This window comes from Opisthorchis viverrini (assembly GCF_000715545.1).
Source record: "Opisthorchis viverrini unplaced genomic scaffold opera_v5_398, whole genome shotgun sequence".
NCBI lineage: Eukaryota > Metazoa > Platyhelminthes > Trematoda > Opisthorchiida > Opisthorchiidae > Opisthorchis > Opisthorchis viverrini.
The window spans coordinates 349,250-375,353 of NW_008752057.1; the positions used below are offsets into that span (position 1 = coordinate 349,250).

The 26,104-nt window shown below is 46.3% G+C and overlaps 3 protein-coding genes across 3 annotated transcripts in view; 2 read left to right on the forward strand and 1 right to left on the reverse strand.

Moving 5' to 3' along the window:
- The window catches only part of T265_10724 (hypothetical protein), a gene marked incomplete at both ends in the record, with an annotated part of 17,041 nt that extends 16,703 nt beyond the window's left edge, over positions 1-338 (reverse strand). Inside the window, one exon of the mRNA XM_009177184.1 lies at positions 15-338. Within this exon, the coding sequence (XP_009175448.1) occupies positions 15-338 (324 nt within the window). The remainder of the gene's footprint in view (positions 1-14) is intronic.
- Positions 339-11,758: 11,420 nt separating this feature from the next.
- T265_10725 (hypothetical protein) lies at positions 11,759-12,034 on the forward strand (the record flags this gene model as incomplete). Its single annotated transcript, XM_009177185.1, has 1 exon — positions 11,759-12,034. One exon carries the CDS (start codon positions 11,759-11,761, stop codon positions 12,032-12,034), a length of 276 nt encoding a protein of 91 aa, XP_009175449.1.
- Positions 12,035-17,918: 5,884 nt separating this feature from the next.
- On the forward strand, positions 17,919-18,507 carry T265_10726 (hypothetical protein; the record flags this gene model as incomplete). Its single annotated transcript, XM_009177186.1, has 3 exons — positions 17,919-18,065; positions 18,101-18,421; positions 18,457-18,507. 3 exons carry the CDS (start codon positions 17,919-17,921, stop codon positions 18,505-18,507), a joined length of 519 nt encoding a protein of 172 aa, XP_009175450.1.
- Positions 18,508-26,104: the final 7,597 nt, after the last annotated feature.

Here is a 26,104-nt window from a genome sequence, read left to right on the forward strand (position 1 = left end):
GCGCTAATTGTTACCTGATCAACGAAGTGTCTTTCGTTGGTGATGACCAAATCCAGGAGGGATGGTAGTTGGTCCGCGCGGTATCTGGTGGGTGCAATGGCGTGTCGAGTCCAAGCGCTCTGTTGAACGACTTCAAACAGCGCCGCTGCAAAAATTCCGCCTGATTTGACGCGCTGGAGCTCCATCCAGGAGGCCTTTGGGGCGTTGAAGTCACCTACCAGTAGGAGATGCGGGATTTGGACCCACAGTGCATCGCAAAAGGGTGCATGGGTGGTGTCAGAGAGGACAATCGGGATTGGTATGGCCGCATGTAAGTACGGAGCAGCCCCACCAGCCATCCCTTGTTTTTAGTCGGCTCGAAAAATAGAGTAACCGTCTATCGAGATCTCCGTGTCAGAGACATCTGGTGTGAGCCAAGTCTCTGTGAGTGCGATTATGGACGGCTGTTCAAGACAAGCGACTGTTTAACGTCGCCGAGCTTGTTGAAAAGGCTGAGGCAGTTTGTGGACAAGCATTTCAACACCGTCTGCGCCGCCTCCGAGGGTGAGGAGCTGAAAGTTGAGTGGCCAGGGTGGTCAGCAGACTTAATAGTTGTGTGCCGGGTTTGAGTCCAAGGCTCCAAAGGGGTCTCTGGGGCGATATCGTCTGCTTCCTGCAGCATGGTGACGCTTGAAGGATAAAACACCCTCTCTAAATTACGAGGAAGTCGGAGGTTCCAAGTTCATTACGTTGTGGGCCAGCCATCTGTTGTGACTTGCCGAACGGTCGTGCAACTGTGTCGGTCCATGGATTCTTGTTCCGTCTGCTATCCTATATCGAAAAGCACGGTAGCTTTAGTGAGCCCTTCGTGTAGATTAAGGAAGATTAGTGCAACTGTATTTACACAGTAATCACAGAATATCCCACAAGGTCGTGCCAGAATCTACGGGAGGGGGCGAGAAACGTCGAACTAAAGATGCTCAATCCAGAATGGCTGGAGCTCTGACCAATCAGGGCGTGCCCTCGCTTGGTCTGGAGCCCTCACGTGACACATCTGTCCAATTGACGTGCTATTCAATTATTAGAAATGGCTGGCTTCCGGACAGCATCCGACCAAGCGGCTGCAGATTGCCACCTGAATTGTTACTGACTGTTCAAACCAACGACTCAGGCGTTCTCCTTTTTCCAACCTTCCACCATCCTTTTTATCACGGGTTCACGGATTGATGCACAGGATAGAGACTATTGCCCAAGTTTCCCTGGTCGCTTTTGTTCTTGTCGATCAGTGGCTGTCGTTTACCTGAAAGGCACAAGTGGAAAAAGGTTGTAGCACTGCTCTTTATGTTCTCAGCGCAGGGCACTATGCTCCCCAGCGTGATTGTGTCCGAGGTTCTCGTCTTCTTACTATTCGCCGTGCTAGGAGTCTGTATCAAGCAACATAGCTGGGGATAGAGTATTGCCACAATCCGCATTATCATATTGTTTGCTCGCTGCGTGACCGAACCGTAACACTAAATTACGAGGAAGTCGGAGGTTCCAAGTTCATTACGTTGTGGGCCAGCCATCTGTTGTGACTTGCCGAACGGTCGTGCAACTGTGTCGGTCCATCGATTCTTGTTCCGTCTGCTATCTTATATCGAAAAGCACGGTAGCTTTAGAGAGCCCTTCGTGTAGATTAAGGAAGATTAGTGCAACTGTATTTACACAGTAATCACAGAATATCCCACAAGGTCGTGCCAGAATCTACGGGAGGGGGCGAGAAACGTCGAACTAAAGATGCTCAATCCAGAATGGCTGGAGCTCTGACCAATCAGGGCGTGCCCTCGCTTGGTCTGGAGCCCTCACGTGACACATCTGTCCAATTGACGTGCTATTCAATTATTAGAAATGGCTGGCTTCCGGACAGCATCCGACCAAGCGGCTGCAGATTGCCACCTGAATTGTTACTGACTGTTCAAACCAACGACTCAGGCGTTCTCCTTTTTCCAACCTTCCACCATCCTTTTTATCACGGGTTCACGGATTGATGCACAGGATAGAGACTATTGCCCAAGTTTCCCTGGTCGCTTTTGTTCTTGTCGATCAGTGGCTGTCGTTTACCTGAAAGGCACAAGTGGAAAAAGGTTGTAGCACTGCTCTTTATGTTCTCAGCGCAGGGCACTATGCTCCCCAGCGTGATGATTCGCATAAAAAAGTGTCTAATAGTGCTTTAAACTGGGTTCTAGAAGGGGCATGGACAACCGTCGGAGGAAGGTCATTCCACGCACCTACTACCCGAAATGAGAATGAATGAATGAATGAATGAATGAATCTGAGCTTGAAATTTTTCTTACTATATCCTACCAGTGTTTGCTGGCTAAACGGTAAAAACCTGTTTGCCAAGCTTTGTTCAAACAGGGTATAAGTAAGAATTAGGTCCCCTCGGAGGCGACGGTACCCCAGGGCGAAAGATATCGAGCATGGCGAGATGCGTTTCGTAGTCCACGGATTTGAGGCCGACAACCATTCTCGTGGCGGCTCGCTGGACACGATCAATGAGGGTGACGTCTTTCGTGCATCCTGAGTGGACAACTGGGTTGGCGTATTCCAGGAGCGGTCTGACGTAGGCCCCATAGAATATTTGGAGGTCCATGCGAGTAATACGGGAGAAGGTGCGTCGGATCATCCGTAAAATGGTGAATGCCTTTTGGGCCGACTTCTCATGGTGCAGTGAGAAGGACAAGTTTGAGGGGACCCAGAGGCCCAAATCCTTTTTGGCATCTATCCTCATGATGTTTTCTGATCCTTTCTCACCATGCATAACACAATCATTCGCTGTCTCCTTCAAACGACATACAGACGCACTTTTCGTCATTCAGAGAAAGGTGCCAGTCCAACGACCACTGCTTGGCAGCGTCTCCAGCGACTGTTTCGGTTTCCGGAGGCCTTTTTTGGCCTGTTGTCCTGAAAAGCTAGAATATTCTGCGCACCTCCCCATGGTTTGTCTTTTCTCCCATCTACTTAGCTTTCTGAACCCATGCGCATATGCTCCATTTTTACCTATATCTGAAAGTTCACCAGGTTGTCTCGTATTCACGACCTGGAGGAATGTGTCCAAGTTTCGAGTAATTTCAGAGCGTTGCTCGAAATCCGGTGGTTATACCTAGTTGGTTGCGCTATTCCGCAAGCGAAACGCCCAATATCTTGCACGGATGTTACTGTATCAGGGTAACTTCAACCACCAAGTGGAATTGTCACTTGGTACCTATTACGAACCAAAAGCTAAATTTGACTATGATGTCTATTTTCACGGTTCTTTACCGACAAGAAGATGGGAGCGATCCGGATACTCGAGGAAAAAAGCCTTCTCGAGGGTTGAAACACAAACCCGTGGGCCCCGACGATTCGCTGTCAGACGGCTCAGCTTTGTCATCAACTTGCTCAGAGTGATTCCATATTGAAATGAGGATAAATTTTGTTCACAGAAGTAAGACGGGTAGCGCGAGTAATATCAACAACGACTAGAAAACAGGTATTGATGAAAGAACAAACCAAAGCGGGCGTCAAACTAACTAGCAAACAGGTTACATATTTTAAACCGACGAGTGGGGACACAGCTTTCCTCAGATGAGATATTTATGGTTTACGAAATCTCACCTATCCCCATCTCGTTGGGGTTCACAATCATCGGTCTGTTAATGACCCTGCCGTTCGCTCAAGATAGTGTGAGAAACCGCGAAATGGAACGAGATATGAATGACCGTGAATGGTTCACCCTTCGTTCCTCGCTCCCATCTTATTCCGGCACACCAACGTCATCCGTGAATTTGGTGGACCTACGCTTGAGCCGGCCTGTTCTTTTGTCCTCAGAAGGCCATTCATGGCGGTACCTGCTCTAAAATTACGACTCACAAGCATCCGCTGCTGTCCAGAGCCTTACCGTTTCCAGGCTTGGTTTCAACTTACTCTTGTTTATAAGGGATCCAGCCTTGCCTAGATCACTCGCCCACGGATTATGGCTCATACACACTTTATCTCTTACTGCGATTTCTTTCGGAGTGTGTCTTCATTGCTTGTCTTTCTTGTGTCTGTGGCTGAATCCGTTGGAGTCTATTGGTGCACAAGGTATACCCGAACATACCAGTGGTCCAAACAGGCTTAGCTGCCAAACAGTAGTTTCCATCAACGGTATTCCGAAGCTGGATGGCCTGGTGGGGCGGGCGGTTTCACGGCTTGAGTTCGGACCACCGATCGAATTTCCTCGTTGGAGCGTTTCTTCACAGAATACTGCAGCTTTTCTAGCAATCATCTAGGGCATTAATTCACGGATTCACGGAATGATACACAGGATCGAGGCTTTTGCCCAAGTTTCCCGGGTCGGTTTTGTTCTTGTCGGTCAGTGGCTGTCGTTCACCTGAAAGGCACAAGTGAAAAAAGGGTGTAGCACTGCTCAGTCGAGAGGTTATAGGAAGCACTTCACGGATTCACGGATTCACGGATTCACGGATTCACGGATTCACGGATTCACGGATTCACGGATTCACGGATTCACGGATTCACGGATTCACGGATTCACGGATTCACGGATTCACGGATTCACGGATTCACGGATTCACGGATTCACGGATTCACGGATTCACGGATTGATACGGAGGGCAATCGGTATGGATTGACGTCATGTTTCGGACTAGATGTAAAATAGGTGTGCGCAAAATATAAAGGGTTATCACTCAAATGTTTTGTTAGAGTAATAAAATTCAACAATTACTCGTGTGTACTCTGTGAATAGATTGAACAACGAAAAAAAATTTTCACGAATTTGCACGAGGGAAAAACGAAACCGATTTCGAACGTACCGCGCGGGCCAAGGTTAAAATATGGTTGATTACGATGGACGCAATCGAAAGTCCGGGCGCTAAGCGCCGTGGATATGTAGATAGGTTCGCTTTGAGACATGTAAAAAAGAAACGCTCAATTCTTGTCAACCTCTTAATGAAGAGGTGTGGGTAGTCATGAAAAGTTTGTGTGAACCAAGATGGAATGATGGAGGGTGTTTCAAGACACATGGATATCTTTTGGAATGTTAAACAAACGCATTCACTACATAAGCGTCACGTTCTACGAATTCCACTTGGATTACGCAACCATCGCTTGGAATAAATTCTCCAAATTGTTCGAAACTTTTTTCCTTCGAAAATCCATCTTTTCTGGCTTTTTGTGCTTTCATCGTTACCTCGTCCTTCAAATGGCTTGTAGGAGAATGCAATTTGAATGTGCGCGCCTTCCGCCTTGCACCCAACTAGTCAACCAGAAAGTTGGCTCGCGCGTGAATCGCACGCCTGTTTTCATAACGTCGTGTCCACCCGTGTTTGAAGTTCGACCCATAGATTCACGGATTGATACACAGGCTTGAGGCCTTCACCCAAGTTTGACTGGTTGGTTTTGTTCTCGTCGTTCAGAGACTGCCATTCACCATAAAGCTACGAGCGGAAAAGAGTGTGGCACTCCTCTTAAGTTTTCAGCACATAGGAGTGAGCTTTTCAACGCAATGATTTGCATAACTGGCGTCTACTAGTGCTTCGAACTGGATGTAACGTGGACGACCGTGAGAGGAAGGTTAATCCACGCAGAAAATACCCAAAATGAGGTAACATGTTGCCTGATTAAATTCTGCGCTCCGTGCTCGAAGTGCTTTTTTCCATGTCCCCACTGTGTTTTGTTGACCACCGGTGACAAAGCTGTGTGCCGAACCTTGTTTAGCTGGGGCATAAGTAAGCATTATTTCTCCTCGGACGACTATCCTTCAGGGGAAATGGATCAAGCACATCAAGACGCATTTTACAGTCCATGTTTTTAGGGGAAGCAACCAATTTCGCGGTAGCTCGTTGGACACGCTCAATGCGGGTTACCTCCTCAGGGACAGTTTGGTTGGCATTTACAAGAAGCGGTCCGACGAAGCCCCATAAAGCAACCAATTTCGCGGTAGCTCGTTGGACACGCTCAATGCGGGTTACCTCCTCAGGGACAGTTTGGTTGGCATTTACAAGAAGCGGTCCGACGTAAGCCCCATAGTGTAGTTGGAAGCCCATGAAAGCAAAACGGGAGAGGCGCCATATCATCCGTAGAACGGCGAATGTCTTCCGAGCCTATCTATTGCGCGAATGAGAGTAAAAGAGGATGGTTCGGCCGTCACCGAGTCATCGCTGTGAATGGAAAGAACGGTCAACAGACGATAGTCATGACTGCTGATGTTCAGAGAGCTGAATCAGAGCTATTTTGTGGGTAGCAGGCAGCGAATCCTTAAAGTCTGTCCACGGTTTTCACTGTGTCAGGATGATTCTTGCACGCGAAATGCCTTTCCGCTCGCTGTCAGGCGCTGCAATGTTCAGTATGTCAATCTCGTGCATTACTGGTTAAAACACACACCACTTACCGGTCCAGCATTTGTGTGAGCTCTGATCCATCGAAAATGGTCCCGATAGATGAAAAGTGTTTCAAAACCGTCTTACGTGTAGGAGCTTCCAAAAGCCGTCCGAATTTTTAGAATGTATCGTTCCATGCAACCCCAATGCGATGCACTGCGTTTAGGTTGCCTTATTCTTTTTTAAGCTTTTGGTGGTCCGATAGCCTGATGGCTCTTCTGCTGAATACGCTAACTTGGGAAGATTAGGGCGGTAATTAAGGTGAAACGTGATTGTTACTTCAATTGCCAAACTTTCAGAGTCTATGGAATTTGGTCGGCTCCGACGAAACTCAAATAAAATTCATTGTATCACTGGCGGAGAATCGACTGCATGCACCCGCAGCCGCTGTGAGTGAGTCTTGTGTTTCTTCAGCTGACGTATATTTATGTCCTTCTTCCGACCGCATTCTTGACATCTGGTCCAAAAAATGAGGTAGCACGCCTAAAACTTATTTTTCTAGGCCTAATGGCGGATGAAAGACCAGTCTTTTTTCATGAAAACTCGGCAAGGAAGAGTGTAAACAGTAGAAATACTCCGATTCCTCAAGGATGACTGTGACCCCAGTTGTGATGAAACTCTGAGGCAGCCGTATGGTAGTAGGCGCAGCTATTGTTTCGAACCGGTCAGGAAGACTGCACGCAGCCAAGGATGCGAGTACTTCGTGCTAGGCTGATGGGCAAGAGGTCCGAATGCCTCAAAGTTGTCCAGTCGTACCAAGATGCAGACGTCTGAACCCGGGTGCTTCACGTAACTGAAAAGGATGCCAAGACGGTGTAGAGGCCTACCGCCGAATGTCACTGCCTCTTTAGATTGGAGCGCAAAACGGGTGTGATCAATCTGCGACCTGTTTTTATCAACAATGAACTCCCTACCATAAAATGAACAGCAGATCGCTGGTCACAAGTATGCCAGATGCAGTCGCCCGGGCCACGAGAAAGATGTATTTTGACCCGAGAGGCCGCAGTCAACGCGAGGCTGCTGTGTAGCCCACAAGCAGCGTTCCTACTCGGCAAAGAAATTTTGAAGTTCCACCGTGCTTGACAATGGAAAATTCTGACGTTACGTATCAACAACATCCAGGCAGGTTTCAGTTCGAAACACAATTGGATATGTGTTCAAGCTCCTCGCCTGTTCCAGGCGGCCTTTCGCCGAACTGAAACAGGCTTTGAAAAGAACGGTATGGCTGGGATACATCTGCAGGTCGAAGTCGTAAAGGAATCCATAGAACTTTGTGTCATTAACACGCACGACAGCCTATTACATTATGCACGACTGCCATCTGATGTCAAGACAACCCCAGTTGTGTTTCGATGAGTCACTGATATGAAGCTGAGGGATCCTTGCGATTTCGGTACTTATTAGGATGACCCGATCCCCTTGGGTAAAAGCCCAAGCTGACTATCACAGTGCCTTTATTAGTTGTATGGCCATATTCAGTAATACTGCTTCGGAGTACACTGAGAAAATTGTGCTTGCTCCATGTGGCCGAAAAATAACTGGGATTTACCACACGCAAACTTGGACCGGAACGACTCTAATGTCATTGACACCTGCCAGCACTTACGAGAGTGCCCTATCAACAACCATAATAATAATATAGATGTTTATTCCCAACTTGTGGGTGGCATACAGTCTGGCATGATCATGTGTTTAGAGTCAGAATGAAGCATGACTGGGGGGTTCGCAGGTAGTGGGGATTGTGCGAAAAGGGGACGATGTCACAAACGGTTGGAAGTGCTCGATTAAATAGTAATATAGGGCTTCTTTCCTAGCTTGTGGAAAACAGTGGGCGTGAGGTACGAATAACTCAAAGGACTAGCCTGCTGACCCGAACTAAAACTGAAAACCATCGCTGGCCATGAGTGACCTTGGGCGGTTTGGTAAATGGCCGGAGTCACACCGAGCAAAATTGGAGACGGAGACGAAAAAAATCGACTTTGGGGAACATGGCAAGTTTTATCTCAAAATATGGCGTAATCTGAAATTAAGAAGACTCACTGGTTTCACTGCTGTAGGGAAGTCAGGTGTAAGGGGTAAGTTGGATGGGGACACGTTGCTTTAACATAGGGCCGACCGAACACTGTGTACGGATTTGAACTAGTGGGAGGGGCAAGCCGAAATGGCAGCAGGAAACCAGGCTGATCACCTGTAAAATTCTTCTCAAAGTAGTGCCACGACCGCTCAATGAACTTGCCTTCGCAGCAATGCGCTGGTCATGCCTCATGCCCGGGAAAATTTGTCTTTAGATGCCATTGAACCCACCTGGTCTCAGTTACCAAATGCTCCATAAAAAGCTCAGCCTTTGCATTATTTCTGCGCATTAGGCTAAACAGAAATGAAGTGCGAATCTATGTTGCTACTACAAAGAGATCTACACCTACGTTAATAAATCGCAAGCAAAACTCAAGCCAAAACCTGTTCGTATCTTGCGGCCAAACTATGGAACATCAAACTCACCCGCATGTGATTGGTCGAACAACCAGGCTACTGGTCAGTGCCACCATAGTGAACCCTGGTTAGTCAAACATATGGAGTAAACACGCAATCATATTTTGGTATTCGCCCAACGCCAGTTGTCTTCGGCGGGTCCCAGGGCGTCGTAGCACATGCCTCAGCTACTGTTTGGTACAGGTTCTTACCCGCTTTAATTGGCCAATACATACAATGTAAACATGGTTGTTGGTAAGTTCAAGAAAAATACCTTTAGGGTCCGAAGCGATAAGCTGAGACTTTTCCCGTACCTTTAACAAAATTGATTGGGCAGTGATCAGTTAGCATTGGCGGTGTCCGCATCGCAAGAGAACGCTGAATTGTTTTGACTGGGCTTACCGGATAAATTTTTGGGCCTTCAACACTTGTTCAAAATTTTTATCAAATATTTAGCAGCAATTCGTATGAATTCTTTTGAAGTTTGGAAGACGATATTTGAAGCAAGGAACTGAAGCGACAATGTCTACATTGCCTACACTGGTTGCCCATCTTCCGTCTTAAATTTTTTCATGGGTGATGGAAATAGTTCCAAATAGTTATGCTTTCTAGATGCAGCGACTTAGTAGGCTATGGGAATGGTGGGAAGCATTTCCAGCAGAGAAACTGTCGTTTATAACGAGGCTGACATGAATTTCTTGATATTCGGGTCATTCCGATGAAACGTTTGGCGTCATTGCAACGGAGCTACGTCATCAAGTAAAAAAGCTTTTGGCGATATCATTAACATACGAATAACATTTCGATCAGGCTGTTTTAGGCGACCAGGGCAGAAGGTGTGTGCCAGATTTCAGTACAAAACTGGAGAGATAATTTTTATTGGTACAACGGAATGGAAGACTTCAGTTATATTGATAAGTTGGTGGCGAACCATTGAGCAGTTACAAATTTAGGCGACTAAACCGTTAATAACCTTGAAAATTCATCCTTTTGTAGGGTCAATCCGTGAGACCCTCTGTGGAAAAACATCACAATGCACTAAATCCAGCCGAAATGCACATTCCAACCTGGCACTATCAACCGTATCTTTCTAGCTAAAAGAACGGTTATGCATAATCGTTCTATTTAGACTTCGTGTTGCTCAGAAAACATTGACATGCCCCTAAGATGCTCTTATGGCCCCCGGATGCCAGTTTATTGCATCACTGAACAGAACGACGGCCAAACAAGTTGATCTTAAGTGGAGCAAATGCACATGCCTGTTATTTGCAAGTCGATCTCACTCATATACATACGTATTATGGCACCTCCCCACCCTTTGTGGAGGAATACTTGGTACCTAGTGATAGGCTTTCGAAAACTAATCAAGCGATAGAATTGGCGGTTGCCCATGAAAATAGGGGTGCACCTCAACCGGACTAGGAGGGCAGCAACATCTCCATCTTCTATGTGAGAATTGCTGATGGGTGAGAAGGAAAAACAGGGAATGCTTCACCAAACACACTACCACAGAAAAGACCCAAGAGCATCGGACGGCAACCGAGTCCGTCTTCATAATGCCATCAGCAGCCGGTGTTCAGCACAGCCAACCTAAAGATCCAGGATTCCATTCGCTTTTTTTCTCCTTCTCCGATAAGGAAATGGTTTTTATAGAAAAAGTGGTTCCGTGCCCCAGTTTTTTCGAGCGGATTTTTACATTTTCTATCAACAAAAGCTTTGTATACATCGTGCTTCTCCAGTAGCTGCGTGGCTTCAAGGTGGCTTCACGAGAAGTTTATTGGCTTCCTACGCCCCAAAAGACCGTCAAATACCGAATTTTGAGGGCACGTAACACAAAGCTGCTCATTCATGATGGCATAAGGCCTGTGAGCTGGAAGACTGTCTAGCGTGTCGCACAGGACGACACTCACGGCTCATTTCCAAAATATCCGGGCAAAGATCAATAGCAATCCATGCTCTACACAAAATAAATGCCGGATGCATAGAAACCTCCGATGATCAATTATTGCTTGTTTCCTCGCAGCTGCCGGTTGATCAAAGAACCCTAGCAGATGTAACTTAGCGCAAGTCCGGTGCGCTTAGAAATTTAGGAACGCCTATCTTGGTATCTGAATGCCCTCTTTAACGTTGGATCACTTGGGGTGCTTTTCCTTACCATTCGAGTGCCTACCGACGCTACCCGAATCTTGAAACTAGCAATGGATTTTCAGTGACCACTGGGTGCCCTCTTTGCCTCTCATAAACTCACACACACACACACACCAATAACAGGCGTTCTACCATACATTTCATCTTGATACAATTTTTGGAGCACAAATGGCCAAAAAGCTTAGTGATCTGATTTCAAAATACTAACTATCTCAAACATTAGCCTGTGCTATCTAGCCTGATTAATGAGCACCAGTGGACGGTCATGGCTTGGCACCCGATTTGTTCTTTGCCCCCCTTTTTGGCAACCATAGATTGCTTCCATTCCTCGTCTGTCTCTGAAGAACAGGCTTGTGATCCTCCCTTGAGAAAGGAACAATCACCGAAAGCTCTCTCCGCCAATGATTTTTCGGACTCCGTGACATTAATCGGGATCAACCGCCCTTCTTGCGGTGGAGCGTTTCTCTGACTTCCTGGAAATTATGTAGCGCGTAGCTGTGAGCTGAACTGGATACGCTCACTCATAAAGATAAATTTGCCGAGTTTCGCTCAAACTTCAACCTTAGCCCCTGCAAGATTGAATCAAATATACTTTAGTTTTTGAGTAATTTATATGGTCATGAGCACCGGAAACGTTCCAAGTGTCCCCTAAATTTTCACCCATTTGGACAAATGAAGATCATTAGCAACATCGGAGTTGAAAATTTCGGGATTAGTGAGTACCATATTCGGGTGCGAGCTGGTCAAAGAGGGAGGCAATCATGTCGGCAAGTTCCTGGCTGGGAGTCGAGTCGGCTGAAACCACTCCAAATTACAAACCGGAGACCTCAAATCCTGACAGGCTTCGGCCAATGGACAGCTATATGGGGCGCAAAACGAGCCTTTACCAGAAGTCCAAATTTGTGTATGAGCTTTGGAATCTAGATGACGCCTCAACAGGCACCGTGTATCTACCCACTACGGAGCCTGCGCTGTATAGAACTGACCGAATACTTAACATCCCGCCGCAGTTTAATCGCTTGGTACACATATTTTGAGGGGCGTAGCCGGATATGGTTTTCAACTGAAGATTACAAGATGTTCCGTAAATCGTCCTTACCATCCGAGCGATCTATCAAAATTGTTGGATTGCCTTACGCAGATGGGCGAATTTCTTTGACTCCCTGCTGTGAATCCGTTGCAGAACAGCGTCAAGCGAATCCCTTAGCCTCTCTTCGGAACCGGACTGGTTTTACCGTTGACGCCATAAAAGTAAATAACCTGTTACGCCGTCCCTCAGATAAGGAACTGCAGTTTCAGCTGCAAATAACGGACGGGTAATTTTAATAAAATATTTTTGCGGGATCGTTGGACTTTGTTTCACACAGTGAGCATATGTCTTTTGATTTCAGTTACCACCGAAATTTTTGCTTCTTTATCTCTTTTAGGTAACGACCGTTATCATTCTAGCCGCTTTGTCATTTAGGATGTTCTCCAGATGATTCGTGTTAATGACCCCGCAGAATTCACTCCTAACTCTAAACGATTCTCAACTTTGTGTCCTGCTACCACGTAACAGACAGACTTAAACTGATCACTCCTGTGAATGATGCCTTTAATGAGTATCATGGAGCTTTTGTTGGAGAAGGACGAATAGAACCACAAGGCCACGTGGTGGTTGGTAGCTAGCTCCTTTGAAGAAGTGGCTGTGGACCACCGGCTGAATGCAGTGAGCAACGGTAGCGAAAGCCAAACGAGTAGATAAAATCACGCGCTACATAACAGGTGAAGCAAGGAATCAACTTTTTCTGCGTGAAACGTATTGGGGTCAGACGGTCATTCAACAGGCTAATGGAGGAAGGACCGGAGAGCCCAGTATGTTGTGGCGGAGCCGTTCTGCGGTTAACTGAGTCTTCAGCGAGGTTGGGCAGATGGTATACTAGGGGATGACGGGCTAAAAGGCGGCTATTCATTTCAATTGTTAGGTGTAACCCAACCAGGTATCAACCAGTCGAGCGCTACTAGGTGTTCTATCCCCAATGTGGCTTCAAATGCTGAGGTGGGGAGTAATCTGGACACAGGTCGCGATGGGTTCCCTGCAACCGGAATATCTTAAGATTCAGTTGCAAAAAGCTCCTAATTTATGGCGACCGCCAGCATTGTGCATACCTGAATGGCCTGGCTTATGGAGGCATATAGTACCAGGCATTAGTCATTGTAGCCAATGAGTCTCGGGTCCCAATTTCCGGAGTCATGATCAATAACTCGGTGTAGTATTCTGTGATATTCTGAATCGACCAAGTTGAAGTTCTCCTCTCCGGTTGCGGCATCCTTGACGACCTTTAAAGAGCTGTCCATAAACCGAATTATGTCAGTGCACTGATGGCACCGCACTGCCATATCCAGTTTGTTGGCACTCTCGCAGCTACTTTCTCCAGAATCTCCACCGCAAACTCATGCCCATACGAGCCTGTAGCTGCAACTACAAGCAAACGTTTCATCTGACTCCAACAGCCTCTGGGAAGGGTTTATTCTAACCGGTTAAACGTTCGTTCGAATTTGACCAACCTGGTTTTCTGCAGCAATTTCGGTTCATCTTTTCCACAAGTTCAATTCAGTATACGGTGATCGTTTTGCCCTGTGCTTTTAGTGATATCTCTCCGTCGAACCTATACCATGCACTCACTTCCCTACAGCAGTGCCACCAGTTAATCTGCTTAATTTCAGGTCAAACTCTATTCTAGAAACAAAGCTTTCTATTCGCCTCCACTTCAAATTATTCCATCTCCATCTCCATCATTGCTTGTTGTGACTCTGGTCATTTATTCAACCGCCCAAAGCCACTCATGGCCACCAATGTTTCTCACTTTTAACTCATATCAGCCGGCTTCATCTTTGAACTAATCGGACCTCATATCCACTGTCTTGGTTTTTCTCGGTTCCTGCAACCGCGATGACTTTTCATGCAATAATCATGCCCCATTGTTTGTACATTCCTCCCCGTTGTCTTGTTGCCTGCTGCGTTCAGGCTGCAAGGACCCGATCAAGCCCCAATCAGCATACTCCCTTCAAGTCGGAAAACGAACCTATTATTATTATTTTAATCAGATATTGCCCGCTGTTTATGATATTGTCCTCTTTTTCGCGTATTCTTCAATACCCTCAAGTACACCAGTCATGCTTCATTCTGACTGTAAACGTATACTCACCCCTGACGGCGCACCACCTACAAGCTGGGAATAAACATTGTTATTTTGATTCTGTTCAGTAATGAGCTATTGAGCTTAGCAGTTTGTGGCCCGGGATGCTACAACGTCAAATAACGCTGAAGTTATATTGGGAAACGGGGGCCTCGTTCCCAGGATGAGACAACACAATTCAAGGGACACAATAACAGGTTTCTTTCCAAAACTGGTGCCTTCCCTGGACTAATGTATGGGATGGTGATCAAACCAGTTATATATATCAAGGAATATCAAGGGTATTTATGTCAGTGCACGGATGGCACGGCACTGCCATATCCAGTTTGTTGGCACCCCCGCAGCTACTTTCTTCAGAATCTCCACCGCAAACTCATGCCCATACGAGCCTGTAGCTGCAACTACAAGCAAACGTTTCATCTGACTCCAACAGCCTCTGGGAAGGGTTTATTCTAACCGGTTAAACGTTCGTTCGAATTTGACCAACCTGGTTTTCTGCAGCAATTTCGGTTCATCTTTTCCACAAGTTCAATTCAGTATACGGTGATCGTTTTGCCCTGTGCTTTTAGTGATATCTCTCCGTCGAACCTATACCATGCACTCACTTCCCTACAGCAGTGCCACCAGTTAATCTGCTTAATTTCAGGTCAAACTCTATTCTAGAAACAAAGCTTTCTATTCGCCTCCACTTCAAATTATTCCATCTCCATCTCCATCATTGCTTGTTGTGACTCTGGTCATTTATTCAACCGCCCAAAGCCACTCATGGCCACCAATGTTTCTCACTTTTAACTCATATCAGCCGGCTTCATCTTTGAACTAATCGGACCTCATATCCACTGTCTTGGTTTTTCTCGGTTCCTGCAACCGCGATGACTTTTCATGCAATAATCATGCCCCATTGTTTGTACATTCCTCCCCGTTGTCTTGTTGCCTGCTGCGTTCAGGCTGCAAGGACCCGATCAAGCCCCAATCAGCATACTCCCTTCAAGTCGGAAAACGAACCTATTATTATTATTTTAATCAGATATTGCCCGCTGTTTATGATATTGTCCTCTTTTTCGCGTATTCTTCAATACCCTCAAGTACACCAGTCATGCTTCATTCTGACTGTAAACGTATACTCACCCCTGACGGCGCACCACCTACAAGCTGGGAATAAACATTGTTATTTTGATTCTGTTCAGTAATGAGCTATTGAGCTTAGCAGTTTGTGGCCCGGGATGCTACAACGTCAAATAACGCTGAAGTTATATTGGGAAACGGGGGCCTCGTTCCCAGGATGAGACAACACAATTCAAGGGACACAATAACAGGTTTCTTTCCAAAACTGGTGCCTTCCCTGGACTAATGTATGGGATGGTGATCAAACCAGTTATATATATCAAGGAATATCAAGGGTATAAACGAAAACAATACGCCTAAAGGGGCGGGGACGTATTGGAGTGGATCGCTGGCATGGCGAGCCAAAACAAACAGGCATAGTCAAAAGTGAATGGTCGCAACGAAGCTGGAATCTTCGTGATAGAAGACAGTGCGAAAGCCTGGTGTTTACCTTGAGCTTCCAGTTAGTCGGTTGTTACTGAGAAGCCAAGTAAAAGGGGGGAGAATCAAACTGGAATCAAACCTCACTTATCGTTGACCGAGTCCAAATGGATCTAGTCTTTACCTGGACGGCCAGATGAATTACGACGTTTGATCGTTTAGGGAAGCAGGGTATATTGCCTGAGAGGTGTTCATCGCTAAGGGTATTAAAGAGACATAAGGATTAAAGCAATAACGAAATACGGTGGAAAGTATGTAGGATAAGATGGGCCATCAAGAACTAACACAGTTCTGCAGAACTACTGCTAGCTTTAGGCGGAAGATGTCGCATTAACAAATCGTGTCGTGACCACTGATAGAAGGCTTGCAAGTCCATCTCAAATTTCCAGTACTCAACCGCATCTAAGCTCGTGTTTGTGTATTCATTCTTCCTTTCCACTATGACAGCATTTTATGCAATCTGAAGGTAACTTGCATTCCAGTGATCGCACGCATTCCATAGTTGGGGCATAAACATATGCGCCCACCTCGCTTGTGCTTAGTACCCTTCCCGCTACGCCCATACATGCTATGGTAACGCCAATAAACGCAACATGATCGTCGCTCAGTCAACTGCAACAAGGTCTCGTAACCAATGTGAGTGTTGCTGACTTGAATGGCCCCGGAATACTAAATGTAGTAAAAGCTCCAAAGACATTGTCGTGCAGAAATTACCGGCACTCCTGCAAGATCCCTTAGCCTGTAGATACTTTATCCGATGGGATGATGGCGATAGCGAAAAACGATTTCCGCAGTCCAAGTAACCATATAGTGGACATTTTGATAACTTACTCAACCCCTTCAGCCCCCAACGGGGCGGGGGACGAAGGGTGAAGATAATGTGGTTGCGCTCGTTGCTCCCAAAGACGACGACGGTAGATAACAAGGGACACCCGTGTTGTTGTATATACGTATGACAGAACTGGTGGTGGCTAAAACAAAACGAGTGCTTTTATTTATCCGGCCACACATGCCCCCATATTAATTCATCCCACTTACCAAGAAAAATAATAACGCAAAACAACTCTCGTCGGCAATCTTTCATCTAACAATGATATGGGGTCGCGAGAAAACAGTTCCACAGTAATTAGCTGGCGAATCTAGATCCCCACACAATAATGGGGTCTAAATCTTACACAAAATTCAAATCCTAACGATCGTAGAAAGCACAAACAACTTCTGCCAAAACGCGCTCTCCTTTGTTGATCAAGAAATCTTTCGTCCCCCAATACTCCTCCAAATATTATTTCACGGAGCGTCGCAGGCATATCTGACCGTCCTGAGTGAACAGTGATGGTAATCACTGGATTTTCAATCCAGGTGAATGTGGGAAATGTGGTTGTCGTACTGCACAACATAATGTAAGTGTTTGTTGCCCAAACCGTCCTACGTGTCGCTGCCTGAGTGCGTCTGATCCACACCTGCAATACCTAGGAAACCAAGTTTGCAAAAAGGGTCTTCTCTCTGCTTCATAATCTGAGGTTACACAGACGCTGGTTCAGACTAAATATTTATGGAGTTACAACAGCTTCACTCAAATTAACCCATCTCTGTTTTCTGTAGTTTGGAGCACGGATCACATGTTGGCCCTGTCATCACTGCGATTTATCAACGGGCTCGAAAATCTTACCAAACGCTGGGGACCAGTCACACAAAAATCACGAATCATTGAAATTTTGCACAGCCCGTTCCACCACCGCAGTGACTAAACTGCTGACCGCGTACGGTTCAAAAAAGTACGGGAATCACCTTGCCACGAATCGATAATGTTTGAGCACATTTGTACTTAACAGAATATATGCAATTTTCATTGAACTGGGGGTACTGAGCACCATCGGAAATCGAAATTACGTCAGTGTCGTTGCACATGGTGAAATTTACGGGTCTTTTATGTCCAACTGCTCGAATGTTGACAGTGGCGGGAAATTTTTGCGCACATTTTCAAATGTGCCGCGTAAATTAAAAAATGTTTTTGGAGATGAAAATTATCTTTCAGTGTCAAATGTATATCCGCCTTATATCGCAACAAGCGTTAGCTTGCTAATTCACTTTACTATGATTACACCTTGATCTTTGTTTTACTGGGTTCCATGGGTTTTCATCAGTTTTCGCGGTGTCCGCCTTATTTCGTATTTCTGTCCACCGCTTGCCACATACCATGGCAAAGGATAAGTCGAAGCCCAAAGGAGCGCTGACCCCATATGCGTTGTTTTTGCAGTCAATGCATGCTGATCAGAAAAAGAAGCATCCAAGCGTAACTCTTGACTTCAAGACATTTTCCAAAGAATGCTCTGAACAGTGGAAGGTGAGTCGGTCGCTCTTGTTCAACTGTTGCGTTAGAATCTCACAGCAAAAGAAAAGAAGAAGTTTGAGGACCTTGCTGCTAAAGACAAAGAAAGATATAGGAAGGAAATGCAAAGCTACGAACCCCCCGCGGATGAGGGCAAAAGCAGGAAGAGGAAAAAGGATCCTAATGCCCCAAAGAAAGCTCTGTCAGCGTTCTTCTTGTTTTGCAACGACGAGCGACCAAAGGTTAAGGCAGACCATCCCGATTGGAAGGTCAGTGAGATAGCTAAGGAGCTAGGGAAGCGGTGGGAGACGTGCAAAAACAAGTCGAAGTATGAGAGTCAGGCGCAGGTAGAGAAGCAACGTTATGAGAAAGTAAGTTGCTGATTTTGTGGTCACCTTCCTCTTAGGCTATGGCAAAATACAACGCAGGGAAGAAGGCCAAGTTGGACTCTGACTGATCTGTTCTGTTCATTGTCTATATATTTGTACACAGGATGGGCGTTATTTTCATCGTTCCAAGATGTCCATTATAGACCCATAGTATGGGCCGTACTGCATTTGTCCTTTTATGGCTACTGTACTTTTTGTATCGAATATATATTGTTTTATATCATTAAACTGGCTTAAAATCTGTGGTGAGTTGGTACGCGTGTCTTGCCCTATGAAGTGCCTTGATGGATCAGCTGTAATTGGATGTCAGAAGCCTAGATGTTCTCTCTTTGAGGGTTATTGTCCCGCGGATTAAACGGAGGTGCTTTATCGCTTTCGTAGTCCTAGTGTGTCTTCCGCCGAGCGTATGTAAGTAAGTTTAGGTGGTTGTTAAATTCTGGGTTTTCCTACTCCACCTGCATTCTTGGGTAGCAGCTCCAGCCTATGCTTTACAGCTACACGAGCCTACCGGATAAAAAGACCTTTGCAAGAATGGCAGGGGCGAGATGACCCAGGTAGTTGGAGCGCGAATTTACTAACCCATTGGTCCGTGGTTCGAATCGGCCTCTCCTCTCGACTACCCCCTCTAGGCTTGGGCAACCTGGCGGCATCCCTGCTTCTGATGGCGTGGCAGCTAGGAGCAGAAAGGGTGTTGCAGCTGATTGATTGTTTTTATCTTATCGTGTCACTCGTAAGTAGACGCTTAAGCTGGCTGCAATTCTTAAGGGAGTGAAGGTTGTGATTACATACTTTGCTTGAGAATACCGTTTCGTTTCACGGTGTCATGGTTCTGCTCTCAGTCACTGCCCGGTCCTTGGAGGGTATTCCAACTTGACCAGTGAACCTTGCGTGCTACCAGGCACATATGTTTCGACATCAAGCGGTATTTGCCGTCGACTCAGTTTCTTGGATTCTTGTGCTTTTTGCGTCACATTGTTCACGCGGAGTTTGTTTTCTTGACGTTCCTATGGACGATTGACTACATTGTGATGCCCACGTGACTTCGCAGAACTCTCCGTGTGCATAATAGGCACCTCTGGATTTACTGAGGGTGCGGTTTGCATGTTTTCTTGAACCTTCGAAGGTCTCACGTTGCCTAGGTTCATGTCCGCAGCTTGTATCGTTGACAGTTCATAAGCCAGAACGGTCCGACAAGTCCCGGGCTCTACTTTATCGGCCATAGGTTGCGGCACCCGTCATTTGATGCGGTCCCTGGTCTGCAATTCCGTACTCGTTCATTATGCAACATCGGTTGACTTGCTGTCTTCCATCTGTCTGATTATGTAGGTACCGGTATTCACTAGTGTGTTGCCTCCGGAAGTTTTTGTGAATAGTCTGCCTGCATGGGACGTCTGTTCTCCCTCTCTTCAGAGTTAGCAGTAAATACCTGTTCCATTAAGAACCTAGAAACCATAAATGCTGCTCGAAATTTGATATTTCTCATCTGGGGTGGTCACCTATCTAACTCGGTGGCTGTACTGCATTTCAAAACTGTGTTGCATGGACAATTAGTCATCTCACCTTCAATTTACTTTGGGCGTAAAAGCGGGTGCTTTATACGGGCTGGCGAAGCGTGAGATAGCTGTTTCGGTGAGCATGTTGCAATTTGAGGTCGTACAGGTTCTTGAAAACGCTCACTTCGCACTACTTGCTACTCTGTATCCCACCCGTCGATCCCAGTCAAAAATGTCATTGTACCGGTGTAACAAAGGCGAACGGAAAGTACAGGTTTTGCGTGGATTTCCGGCGCTTGAATGAACTGACCGTAAATCGGGTTGTAGCTGTCCCTTCGGTTGCGGCGATTTTCGATTCCTTCCAGCATTCCCGATATCTCTGTTCGACTTGCGTCCCGAATACTGGCAACTACCTATCAAGGCGCAGGACCGGGAGAAAACGGTGTTTACGGTTGGGGACACCCAATATCAATTTAGACGAGTGCCATTTGGTTTGTCTGGGGCATCGTCCGCTTGATGCTTCGTTTAATGAACAGACTCCAGAATGTTGCCATGTATGGAGACGATATCGTTGTGTACAGCGATTCGGAACCAGAGAACGCAGTTCACTTGAAAGCCTTCTTCCCTTCACCGGTAGCTCGATGTGGAGCTCCATCTTATCAGCAATTTTCCTTCAAAAAATCTTTTCTGATGATCCTTGTGAAGGTACAGCCAACCAACGTGAACGCACGTGGGGGTTTTGATCCACTTGGTCGTCCAAGGTTATTTCTGCTTGGATATCTGGGCCACATCTAGTCTCATCATGGCAACCTTGACTTCTCAGTCTTCGACACTTGGAAATTTCAAGACAACTGGCTCCGCAATAATTAGTTTCAGTGGGACCGCTTTTTAAATTTATGGGTAGCGGATGTGGTCTAATTAAGATACGGGGCGCGTGCGAGCACTTTCGGACCATCAGAAGCCTAACGTCTCCACTTACAGCGGCTGTCTTCTGTGCCAGGATGATTTGGCTTCACTACTTTCCAGTATTGTTACTGTCTACGAATTCCGGTCCTAGACCTAAGCGCTGTGCTGCTTAAGGGACAGACCGTAGGAAGGCTGTATCTGTCTCTTATCCACTGCAATTTGGTGATCTTGTAACGACTAAAAGATGGTCGCTCAACTGCAACACTTTTTCGGTGCCTAGCCGCCATCCCACCCAATGGAAGCAAGAAGGCAGGGATACTGCCAGATTGCCCAACCCTAAACAGGGATATGACGACTGCATACATGCACATTTTTGGTGAGCTCTCAGCCTGGTAGCTGCTCTGTGTTGTTGGTACCTGTAGGAAGTACCACCGACCTAGTGTTGTCTCGTGTTCAGCGTTCATTTAACGGCGGACATTCACACAAGGCCAGCTTAGTTTGTGCTGACTGAGCGTGATCTCTGCTGGCCTCCCTGAGTAGAGTTATGGGATTCTGTTCAGCTAGCAAATTCTAAATTTCTATAGTTTGAACTTTTTCTCAAAACGGGGGAATCCAAGAAGGTTTCGGTGATGAATCAATCATCAGTCAACGGGTCGGGGCTCAGTGAAGCATCCAGTCTGCCGCATATGAAAGTTTTGTTCTGGGAGATCTATAGATTCTCAGATTTAATGCAGTATCGTCGGGAAAATGCGTTCACCAGGTGAATGAATGGAACCGTTTTCTGGAGCACGTAGCTAGGCTGGATGCAGCCAACAAAAAGCTCACGAGGTGCTGGTAATTTACTACAGTTAAACCACTCGACCGTGACCAGTTAACCTCAGGGTAGGTATTCTGCCGAGGTCTTCCAAGCGGACTGTTTCCGTATAAGAGTGAATTGACAGTCCACCGCATACTGACAGCAGTGACGCATCGTCGATCATTTCGAAGATGTTACTTTTCGGTGCAGTGGGACACATCCACGTAGGTGCTATTGAACCGGATCTTCACAACAGAGGCTTCGTACCCGTTTTCTGAGAATGGAGGCCGGTTCCTGAACTACCGACTCCTGACTGTATTGACGCATGTGAAGTTTGGTCCTTCGCCATCGTAGTTGGTATACGGGAACCTGAACTTGTAAATGTGCATACGTAAACTTCTAAATCAAACTTTCATTGCCTGAGTGTGTGATTGGTTTGCTCGTCCAGTAGTCAGCTTCTGAGTGCCCTCTGGTTCCCATAGTAGTTTTGCGCTATAAAAAAAATCAACGAATTATTTCGTACGACATTCCACGAGGTACTTTCGCAAACAATGCAGTCTGTTTCAGGAGGAACATCCGTTAGATGAGCTCCATTTTCAATAAAACCGTCCGTCAAAGACAAATAAGTCCTTCGAATCCATTATGTTTCAAACACTGCATAGTCTCGCTTTTCCACTGGCACAGTAAGTCCAATGGACGACAACTACAAGTACTTCGCATTTTACGATCCCATTGAAACAGTAGGCTCGAATGAGGACTAGTGGGAGTCATGTACACTATTTGTATCGGATGTGAATCTTATTTAACAGCCGTCTCATCCGACGTTTGACTTCATTACCTACCAACACAGTTGCCGTAACTCTCCGGTAGTTCCTCTGTTCTAGACGACGCCCAGAATGGTGTATTCGACTAACGGTATAGAGAATGAGGTTGGATAATCATTTGCTAGAGCTGGTGGTCACCCAACTCTACATGCGGACCTTGATCGGTAGGAGTTGAACTACACTACTTCCGCTCTAGAGAGAGAGTTGAAGTACCTAGTGACTGAAGATAGTGGCTTTGATTCCTACCGGTTACTCAGCTGTAAACTGTATACAGAGGTGCAATAGTTCTAGCCGTCACGTCCCCTTCACGTGCCTAAGGATACTAAGGAAGTGAAAACAAAGAGCATCAAATGAAACGGCGTTGATGTTAAGCTGTCCTATTTGTCTCAACGTGTGGAGTAGAACAACCGCGTGGGCGAAATGGCTTATTGGTTAGAGAACGGATTTTCTGACTGGAAGGTCCGTGGTTCGAACCCGACCTCCACCCCTAGACTTTCCCGCTATAGGCCTGGGTAACCTGGCAGTATCTTATCCCTTGTGATTCTTTCGGATGGCATGGCAGCTAGGCACCGAAAGGTTGTTACAGCTGGACGATTACCTTTTTAGAACATCCGCGTATTGGAGGCACTAGCTTCGATACAGGCTACCACTGCTTGTGATATAGCCTAGCCTCATCCGTTAGAATGACTGACATTTGGTTCCAGGGGTCCCCAGCTGGAAGATGGCAGTTGCCAATACGACTGAGCCGACCAGCAACGGCTTTTCTTCGTTGTCAAGCCGTTGACTGATCTTTCGCCTCTATCCCTTTGACTCGGCGTGAAGATATGACTGCTGCAACGTCAGTCAGCGCTGAATTCAAACACTGCCTTCTCGGCTATGGATCAACCTGCTAATTTGAGAAGCTGGACTGACACCCCGAAGGTCACCACATTATGTTTCTGCACCTTTTTGGAGACGAATCATCAGTAGGACACCCCATTTTACCCATCTTCTACCTTCATCCCAGATTTCTTGCAGTAGGCTATTTTTAAAGGATGCAGCACTCAAACTGTCTGGTCAGGTGCTTCGACACTTCGAACTCCGTAGGTTGCTGATGGGTAACTTGGGCCGACGTTTAAGTGATGTTCACGTGATCCTCCTTCGAACGTGTTGATCGGACTGTTTTGAAGGCATTCTTCAGCTTCCGAGCCTTCGCTGCCTGGTATTTAGTAGAAGTGCGTGTACGATCATGACTGTGTGTTGAGGGAGTAGTTTTTCTGACATCTGTAAAAGCTACTGAGCGTGGCAACGTCCATTATTCATGGAACGCGCAGGCGACCATGGACTGACGGCTTCATAGGCCGTAGGCGTAGCTTACTTCACTTTATACGACTTGTTCCCTAAGTCATCACTATCGTGCTGGTTTGCTTCTGGAATTTTTGAGTCAACTTAACCCACTACTGTTGGGCTACGACAACCTTTTGTAGTGACGAACTGAACAACCTTACGTCAGCCGCCTAGCCGAACGGAATCGCGCTGATGCACTTGATCGCACAGTATTGTGGTCGGAAGCGAGCTATTTACTTCAGAATGGACAATATTCTTGAATGGAAGCTCTAGTTTTGTAGCCCATTGTCACGTGGTCCGGCTGAATCAAGCGCGAGAAATTCAGGTTTCTAACGATTTGGGTTCATATTTGAAGACGGGCCTTGTATGGTTGTTCCCGAAGACACTATATGAAAGCGGAAGTCAAGTCTGAGCAAGGGTTACCTATTATCCAGAGGATAGATATATCTGCGGAACAGAAAGCTTTGGATTTATTGGGGGAGGGGATATTTTGGTTTAATTTACTGGACAGAGGTTTAGATGTGGATCTGGGGGGCCTGTTTTGAGATGTTTGAGAAGACCGGCAGGCAAACAGCTGCTAGGAGAACGTCTAGGCCGAAGATTCCGTCGTTCTAATCCAGCTTCAGCCTTTGTTTCAAAAGTCGGATGCACTAAGCAGTGGAAGGACTTAGAAACCTGTGTAAGTTCCCTTCCCCTGTCTGTATCTCAAAATCATGAAACGCGAGATAGTGGGTGTCTGGGTTTTCTCAGGGACCTTTTCCAGTGTGACTGCTTTAGTAATCTGACCTACATGGCCCGGTATGAGTCCGCACACAGTCGTGCGTTCGGAAACATCAGGCTCGTAGTAGAATTTGGTTGCTCTCTCGTCGTAGTGAGTATTACGCAGGTGGTCAGCTGCTGGACCATAGAATGGGCCACTTTCAGAGTCGACATTTTGCACTTTTCTCCAAGAGAAGGCAGCATCACCATTTCCATAATGTGGAAATGCTGATCACCTTGAGTAACCACCATTCACGCTCTTATCGCGGAGGACAAGATGACAGTATGGGTCGCCTCGTTTTACGGTTGTTCGTGGTACAGGGACTCGCTGTACTTCGTCTGGCTGCTCTTCTCGGGTCTTCTCAACATGATGCAAGCAGTGTATCCCGTTTAACCTTGGCGCTGCAGGCACAAATACCATACTGTAACACTTGTTAAATACTGAATTGTGGTGCGTCTGCGATAATCAATTATCGGTCCCGCGGTTCCACCGAAATACTCCTCGTGCTGCTTTCTTGACGGTCACAAGAATCCTGAAGAGGACGCACACCGGACTTCTCACCCTATTTTGATGTTTAAAAAAACTCGATTTATGTTAGGACAAGATGACAGTATGGGTCGCCTCGTTTTACGGTTGTTCGTGGTACAGGGACTCGCTGTACTTCGTCTGGCTGCTCTTCTCGGGTCGAATCAACATGATGCAAGCAGTGTATCCCGTTTAACCTTGGCGCTGCAGGCACAAATACCATACTGTAACACTTGTTAAATACTGAATTGTGGTGCGTCTGCGATAATCAATTATCGGTCCCGCGGTTCCACCGAAATACTCCTCGTGCTGCTTTCTTGACGGTCACAAGAATCCTGAAGAGGACGCACACCGGACTTCTCACCCTATTTTGATGTTTAAAAAAACTCAGATTTATGTTTTAAAGCAGGCTACCAGTCAAACCTAAATCCAGTTACAATTCTGAAGTTAGCCTACGTCAATCTATTCACCCGGTTATTCTCTATACCAAAATTTTGAACCTTGTAACTTGAGTCGACGGCCTTCGGGTACACTGGACTGTGACTGTTCGTCGACGTCCCCATGGGTCTCATAAAATTTCGGGGTTTCGACTGACCTTAAATGCGTAATACATTCACGCACTGAGGCACACGCTGGTCTCGATATTATGACTATTCCTATCTTTTCGAAACTACACTACGTTTTGTCCCCTATGTACGCGTTTGTTATGTTTTCATTCTTGAAAAGTGCATAGTGTAACGAATTACTCCAGGGTACGAAAGAACAAGATAATTGAGACAGAAGAAACTCATTTGCCGCTGGGATGTTGGGAGACATACTCGTGGACACACTTCTGACCTCCATTTTACAGTAGTACTTTTTTCTGTAGACTGGAGTAATTACCATTATGTCCAGGTTGCTCATGCTTCCGCTTTGGCAAACCGTTGCAGCAAGTCTGAGCTAAAGGAGCGTGGGTTGTGTGAAAAGGAAAAACCCACTGGGGACATGATGGCTATTCACTCAAAATAAGGTCTATTTCAACTTCGTTTATCATCC